General features: G+C 50.5%; 1 protein-coding gene across 1 annotated transcript; it reads right to left on the minus strand.

The window, feature by feature from the left end:
• Positions 1-1758: 1758 nt before the first annotated feature.
• Positions 1759-3057, minus strand: LOC129149850 (melanoma-associated antigen 8-like; the record flags this gene model as incomplete). Its single annotated transcript, XM_054719486.1, has 1 exon — positions 1759-3057. A coding segment is annotated over one exon (855 nt), but the record flags the coding sequence as incomplete, so codon positions are not given.
• Between the last annotated feature and the right edge of the window lie 5341 nt (positions 3058-8398).

Here is an 8398-nt window from a genome sequence, read left to right on the forward strand (position 1 = left end):
TATTTACAGTTATCTCCTCATAGGACATAAATAAAGGGCTAGTGTTCTCAGATGGGATGGAGGGTGAGGCAAGAGAGAGCAGAGTAATTCTGAAGGGAATAGGGTGCCTATGTGTCGGAATGAGGGCAGGAGAGTCTGTGAAGCCTTAAAAGGAGCCTTCAGTCATGACCAATTCAGAAGACTATGATCCAGGGATGGACAGGAGGGCACCCAAGGGAAGACCAGGGAAAGGGTGTTGTCATGAGGGAAAATGCTGGGATGAGGGAAAATACTGGAACGAGGCAGAAAACCTGGCACCAGGAAGACTCATATATACATAAGCCTCAGACAATCCCCACATTATGCTTGATTCTCAATGTCACCTTCCTTCCTTAGGCCTGCTCTTGCCTGGGCTCCAGCGTTCTACTAATTGTCACCTGAAAGAGTTCATTCATACTGAGAGTAGAAATTAATTGTGAGGTAGAAAGTGTGCCATGGGCTAGGAAGGCAGGAAATATCATGGACTCCTGATGAAGTTGGGCAAGGGGCCAATACTGCACGATGCGCCTTACTAGCCATGTAATCCTGGGAAAAGTAGCTGGTCCAAGGGGCATCAAGTTGTTCCTCTGTGAAGGAAGTGGGTCTGATAAACCCTGTCTTGTGGGAATGCAGGACAGTGTGGAGTGTTTGTAAAGCACCACACACAGTGACTGGAGAAGATTGGAACTCTGATGAATGGCAGCTATTTCTAATATCATTTTTATCCCAGACACTTCCACTCTGGCACTGTGATTACTTGTTTGTTATGAAGATCGTATTAGAGAATGTGCAGTTCAGTAAGGAATGGAATACCCAACAGGCCAAAAAGGATGTACCCAATTCATGGATGTACGCTGAAATTCAGGTGTGGGGAGCCTTCACAGCTGGACAAAAGACAAAGATGTTAGAAAGGGAATCTAGGAACAACTCTTTCCCTCAGTCCAAGCTGCTCTTTCATCCAAACAAATGCTTTCATTCATTTCACCCCCACCCAAAACCTACACCTTGATAATGATTGGCCAGATCACACTCAAGATCATTTCCATTCAACCCCAATTAGGCTGTGGGCTGTGGCTCTCCCAGGCCATCCTTACTCATGGCCCAGTAACTGTATTTCTGTAGAAATCTGTGCAGATGATGGGTATAATATGCCTAGTGATCATACTGTCTAATGTCACTGAGACTGTGTGCAGGCAACCACCCTTCCTAACCAGGTGGAGATTTCCCTCTGGTTTATCCATGATCCCAAAGGAACTTGTCAGGACAATTCTCCATTTCACACTTCCCTCTCACACCCAAGACACACAATATGTCCCTGCCACCCCCAGCTGCCTTACAATCAACCCCCGCAGAGGGAATCACAGTTTCCCAAATACCCTGGCTCAGGCCATGTAAAATTGAGTGCTGTTCCCTGGAGGGCCATGGTCTCACCTGTTCTGTTACTTGTCCTATAGGACTTAGGGGACACCTAACCCCTTCCTTATATGACTTCACCTCTTACACTATCATCCTGTGGGTGGGTGTGCCCTGCTTATGTTGGTGTCTCCACTACTAACGCAGGGCCTTCCAGAGGACATAGGCTCAGTGAATATCTGGGGATTAAATGAACCACTGAGCAGGGGTCCTCTTTATTCAGATGAAATCCCTCCACTTTCTTGCCAGAACCAAGGATCCTTAGATAAATTGTTTCATGAAAAGACAGCCAAGAAGAGATAAGAAGCAAAAATGAACAAACTTTTGCTTTTATTTTTTATTTCTTGACTCCATTGATTGTACTGCCGAGTTTTTTTCACATTTCCAATGAAATCCTTTTATCATGCCATGTTATCTAGTTCGGGATCATTAACTAGGATGGGAAGTGTCCCAAATTGCGTTACACAGTAGCAAATCTCTTACGCTTGAGCTGGACATGTACAAATATATATGTGACCAATGTCATTTACAAACTTACATGCTAACAGCTTATGAAAACTTCCATGAAAAGGACGAACATTAGAAAATTTCCTTAAAAATTCACAAAGTAATATAGCATAAATTACTCAATTATCATAGGAGCCCAAATCATTCCCTAGGCCTCACTACTGCTTTCTCCTCAAACACAGAGTTGAAAATAGAATGCACTTTATGCCCATCAAATAAAGTTAATACACAAGGGCCTGAAAAGTGCCTGGGTGCAACTCTGGCTCAGGCACATGGGTTCTCATTACACTCAGGCCCTTCAGGCAGGAATGGGAGAGAACGGGGATCTCTGTCATTAACCCTGAGCACAAAGCTAAGGGCTTGCGATGTCGTGGTCTCTGTGTGGGCCCTGGGACCCCACAGGAACTCATAGCATGGAGGATCGCTATTGGGCACCTGTCTATACACCAGGTACTGTTCCTGCACCCAAATTTTAGTGATGAGCTCCCTGGGCTCCCCATACAGCCAATGCAATTTCCCATCATGCAGCCCTATAATATTCAGTGTTTCCCAGACTTTCTCCTCAGGGGCACAATCTCCCTCCGAAGCAATCACCCAGAGGAGTGTGACGAGGAGGCCGGTGTTAGGATATCTGCTCTCATCGCTCACCATTCCGTCATAGGTGAGCCCCAAGGCGGTGACCATTACATAGGTGTGGGCACTCGGGTCGACTTCCTCCGCAACTACACCAAAGACCAGCTTCATGACCTCAGTGGCTGCACTGAAGATCTCAGGGAAGTGCTCATGGTACTCTTTGATGACACTACTCTGCATTTCTGCCTTGGTTGTTGGCTCCTTTGCGCAATATTTCCGGAGCAGGAACTCCACCATTTCCATCATCTTTGAATGCAGTGCTTTTTGGAGCAAGGTATCACCATCATCTTCAGGGCCTCCCTCAGTGTTTGGACCCGCCTCCTCGTGGCTGCTGGAGCTCTCATCTTCAGGATGGCTCCATGGAAAGGTTGCCAAGGCATGGAGGGAGGGGCAGGAAACCTGAGGACTCTGGGGAGGACTTGGTGTCTCAGCAGCAGCCACCTCCTCTAGGCTTTCTAAAAACAGGACTGAGGGGGAGGAAGACAGAGAGGAGGAGAGAGACACAGCCTCTTCATCCTCCTCCTCCTCCTCCTCCTCGTGCATAGCCCAGAACAGCTCCTCTGCCACCAGGTCGGGCATCTCCCTTGGGTCCTGATGGTCTTCCTCAAGATTGCCGAGCTCACTCATATGATGGCCAGGCATGATGACTTCTGCTGAGAAGAGTGACCTCGTGTGGGCAAAAGATGGGCGATGAGGACCCACGGGCCTGTGGGGAGAGGGGGAGTGTGAGAGGCATGAGTTTAGAAACACATCCTAGGCTGCTCTGACAAAGGTGACTTATAGGTCTCTCCTTTAGGGGTGTACATGGGCCTCACAGGGCTCACTCCTGATCAGCCTGCCCACTAAGAACCTGAAGTAGGAAGTGACATGACATGACTGCTCAGGGTATAGAAGGCACAGCACAGGGTTCTGTAACTGATAGTGGGGTGTGGAGGTGTCAGGAAATGTGGGGTCCCCTCTGACATGGGTGGGGGAGCCCGTGCGGACATATTCATGGTTGCAACCTCACCTTAATGCCTAGCACTTCCTGGCCTTCTGCTGCTCTGTGACATGAGAATATGTAGTGTAGACGAAGGCCTTCACCTCTTCCAATTCGCGGGCTCTGCTAGAGGGAGCAAAGGGCCACCTCAGCATGCACATGGCAGGGACAGCAATGGGACCCCAGTGCTGACAGGAGGGGTGGCAGAATTCTGTGAGGTTTCCTCTGTTGTGGGTGGAAAGGTCAGCATTGCACATGTAGGATCTTCACCTTTCCCCTGCCAGTGCCTGGCCCCTCACTGCCTTCTGCTGGCCTGAGGTTCAACTCTCAAATAAGACCACCAACACCTGACAGTTCAGTGAAGAAACTGAGGGGGGCCCATATGTGGTCCCTCTCGCAGAAGATTAAGCAGGGGTGACTGACGATTTGGGTCCGTCTATCCTGGGATAAGGCTCTGATCCTTTCTCACCATAGCACACTGCAGGGTTTCAGACAACTCTCTCTGCTGACTGAGCCCAATCTGCCTAGACTGAGGCTTCACTCCCTTAGATACAGGAGTAGGAAGTGAGCCGAGCTAACCCAAGCACTATTCTGAGTTTCCTCACTGTTGACAGAAGAGGCACAGTAGGTCTGGGTTCCCATGTGCTCTGGTTCCCCTCAGTGCTCACTTTGATTTCTGACAGGATCTGGGACTCGTCTCTCTGTTGACAAAATGCGGACCCGGGGGATGACCCGACGTGTGGTCTCACACCAAGGTCCTCAGCTTCCTGAGAGATCTGAGACAAAAGTGAACAGGTGCTCCATCTGCCCCCACCCCTGCCCAGGTTCCCACATAACTGACACCAGGGACCAGACCTGTCTGTTCCAGGTACAGAGTTCCCTTAGTCTGGGCACAAGGTACTTGCCTTTCTTCCTGGCTAGGCCTGGATCTGAATCCAGCTGACCCGATTTCACCCTGAATAACTGTCCTCAATGAGAAATGCTCATGAGGAGCAGGCATGTGGAAAGAGAGTGCATATCACACCCAGGAACTGTGCCTGGGGAATCTGGATGCTGAGGACAGGTCACCCCCTGATGCTGAACGCTCTCTTGTTTTCTCAGGGAGCACATAGCTGCAGTTTTCCACAGAAAGCACTCAGACCATCAGGACCCTTCCACAACCTCAGCTCCTCTTTTCATGAACTTAAGCCATCCCTATGACCAAGGCCCTGTCCTTCCTGAGTGCCCTGAGACAAACGTGAGGAGGAACCACCTCTGCAGACCCATGCCAGGCCTTTCCTAGGGCTGACAGCAGCACAGATTGGGTTCAGGGCACCCATTGTCTGGAGTGTGGTATCCTCCTTCCTGCCCAAGCTACCCATGTTCACTCCTGGAGTGCCTGGGACCTTTCCCTTCTGCTGAACTGAGAATGAATAACGCAGGCCATGTCCACCATCTCTCTGAGACCTCCAAGGTGGATTTGAGGACATACCACCTTGACTATCATGCCCGAGTGACCCAGTTGTGCCATCAGAGCCTATGCCAGCTGGTCCTTATTTTTACTCGGGTGGTAGATACCACCATCCTGCCTCAAGACCCCCACTTTGATTACCAGCATTGCCTGGGACACTTTCCATTGTTGCCCTGAATCCAACACCTTCAGGACAATTTCCTCACCTCCCTTTGCCACTCCTAAGGTAGAAGTAAGCCAAATCCACAGGCCTAGCATGAGGCTTCCAGGTGCTGCTGGCAGGAACAGGCACACTGGGGACACTTTTGACACTGGCCAAACCTCAGGCATACTTCAAGGTGTGCTAGGGGGCTTCCTGGGCCCTAACTCGGGTCCTTACCTCGTATCCTGGGAGAGCCCTGCAGCCCTTCTTTTCCCTCCTGGAGCCTGACCCCTCAGCCCTCAGGGGGTGGAGTACCGTCTTCTTCCCGCAGGATCCTCACCGTGACTCCTCGCTGGAGCTGGAACCTCCTCTCTGTTAACCTAAGATGCCCAAGTCAAGAAGAAAGCATGTGGTCATCGACCTGCGACCTCCCAGGGTTCACAGTAGGGGTAACATGGGGCATCTCTGTTGTGGGTTCCCAGGTCCCTCTGTCGTCCCTTTGTATGTTCACCTTGACTCTGGGCAAGACTCCAGCCCTCCCCTCTGCTGCATATGTTGTTACCCCTGAAATCCCAGGGTGGACAGCAGGTCTGGGCTTCTGTGGTTCCTCTCTGCATGGTCATCCACCACAGGGCCTCCCAAGACTTTCAGCAAGGCAGACTTCTGTGGACTCCCCTCTGCTTAGGGTTCCTGGATTCCGTCAGTCCTCCCTTGGGGCCCTCCTAACCCTTCCCTCTGCCACCTGAGACCCTGCTCCTTACACCAGACCCCAGAGCCTGTCAGACTTGGATGCAGAAGTCAGGAAAAGCACCTTGACTCTGGGCAGTGCCTCTGCATCCCATCTGTGGACCTGAGGCCCTACACTTTTTATCATGTTTTCACTCTCACTCAGACCTGAATGCTGAAGTCAGGAGACACCACATGTGATCAACCTCCCTGGGGCCTTCCAAAGGTGAGAGCAAGGTGGCGTTCTGTGCAGCTTCTACATTGGGGGTCTGGGTCCCCTCAGTCCTGACACACGGTCCTGACCTTGATCCTGGCTGATCTTGGTTCCTTCTGACAACCTGTGGCTTGTTTGTTATATGCTCTGAGACCCTGATTTGAAGGCATCGAATGCCACTTGAGTCCAGGCAGTATTTCTGCCCTCCCTTCTGTGGTCCTGATACACTATACTGTTTTTTTAAATGGTTTAATATTATTTATAATTGAAAATTCTGCAGGCCTGATGCATGAAATTTGTGCAAGAGTAGGCTTTCCTACACCAGGCTGCCAGCACCAGCTTCCCTCTGTCACCCGGGACCTGTCTACCCTGCCAGCCCTGGCTTCCACCGGAAGGTTGTCTGGAAGGATGTCTTATCTAATTACCATATATTGCTTTTATTATTATAGATTACACATGACCCCCTCCAGCCTAACCCCATCCCCTGCATATCCTACCTAATAAAAGAGTGATATGAAAATTGACCCTAACTCTGCTCTACCCACAAGCCATGCCCACAAGCCATGCCCACCAGACAATCAGGAGCAAATATGAAAATAAACCGAACCAAGATGGCTATAGCCACAGAGTGGGAGGGAGGCTTGGGTTTCCCTGGTAACAAAGGAAGTCAAGCTTTCTGCCTGCCATTGCAGGCCTAAGCCTCCACTCAAGGCTACGAAGTTTCAAGTATAGACGGTAAACAAATCCAAAGAGAAATGGCAGCAGCCACTGAGCTGGAAAGAGCAGGAGGCAAGGGTTGCCCCTGGCAGTGGATGAAGCAAAGCTTCTGCAGCCCTGGCTGGCCTAAGCCTCCATTCCAGACTACATAGTTTCAATTATAGAAGGTTCACAAACCCCAAAAGAAATGGCTGTTGGCCACGGAGTGAGCAGAAGGCTTGGCTCCACTCCAGGCTACAAAGATTCAATTGTAGAAGATACATAAATTCCAGATACCAGGGCCTCTGCTTGGGTTGCCAGGGGACGTGACCGGCCTGCAAACCACCACAGGCCCTTCACCCAGGCCGCCCCACACTCCAAGGGAACCCCCACCCTAATCTGGGACACCCTTCAGGACAAACCGGCTGGCCCCCACCCATGCAACAGGCCTCTATCCTATCTAATAAAAGAATAATATGCAGATTGACCATCACTCCAACACACAAGATGGCTGGCCCCATGTGGGCAAAGATCCTGCCCCCATGTGGACACAAGATGGCCGGCACAAGACGGCCAGCAGGGGAGGGCAGTTGTGAGGGACCAGGCCTGCAAGGGAGGGCAGTTGGGGGGGATCAAGTCTGCAGGGGAGGGCAGTTAGGAGTGACCAGGCCAGCAGAGGAGGGTAGTTGGGGGTGACCGGGCCTTCAGGGAAGAGCAGTTAGGGGTGACCAGGCCGAAAGGGGAGGGCAGCTAGGGGCAAACTCGCTGGCAGGGGAGCAGTTAGGCATCAATCAGGCTGACAGGGGGATGGTTAGGGAGCGATCAGGCTGGCAGACAGAGGCAGTTAGGGACAATCAGGAAAGCAGGCCGGTGAGCAGTTGGGAGCGAGCAGACCTGGATTGTGAGAGGGATGTCCGACTGCCGGTTTAGTCCCGATCCAGGATCCCTTGAATTTTGTTCACCGGACCTCTAGTATGCATATAAGGTCCTTGGTTGATTATGTCCCATTGTCCCCAACCTCCCTCTGAGATTCCCCGATCTGTTCCATGCTTATATCTGTGGGTATCTATTTGTTCATCAGTTTACTTTGTAACTTAGATTCCACATATGAGTGCAATCATGTGATATTTATCTTCCTCTAACTGGCTTATTTCACTGAGCATGATACCCTACAGGTCCCTCCATGCTGTCTCAAAGTGTAAGACAGCCTACCTTTTATACTGCTGCATAGTATTCCATGGTATAAATGTACCACAGCTTTTTCCTCAAATCAATTACTGATGGGCACTTGGGCTGTTTCCAGACCTTAGCTATTGTAAGTTGTGCTGCTATGAACCTAGGGGTGCATAGATTCTTTCTCATAGGTATTTCCGTTTTTTTAGGATATATCCCTAGAAGTTTGATTCCCTACACCTTATACCAAGTCCTGAGTCTCACTCAGTCCTTGATACAGAAGTCAGGAAACTCTGCACTTGGTCTTTTACCAGGGAGCATCCCAAATCTGATAGCAGGGTAGGGTTTTATGGGGTCCCCTAGTTGTGGGGTCCAGGGTGCCCTCCATCGTCCTGTGGCTGTGCTCCTTACAGCGAACCCCAGCATATCTCAGACCTGCATGGAGAA

The sequence above is a fragment of the Eptesicus fuscus genome, chromosome 1, assembly GCF_027574615.1.
Source record: "Eptesicus fuscus isolate TK198812 chromosome 1, DD_ASM_mEF_20220401, whole genome shotgun sequence".
Taxonomy (NCBI): Eukaryota; Metazoa; Chordata; class Mammalia; order Chiroptera; family Vespertilionidae; genus Eptesicus; species Eptesicus fuscus.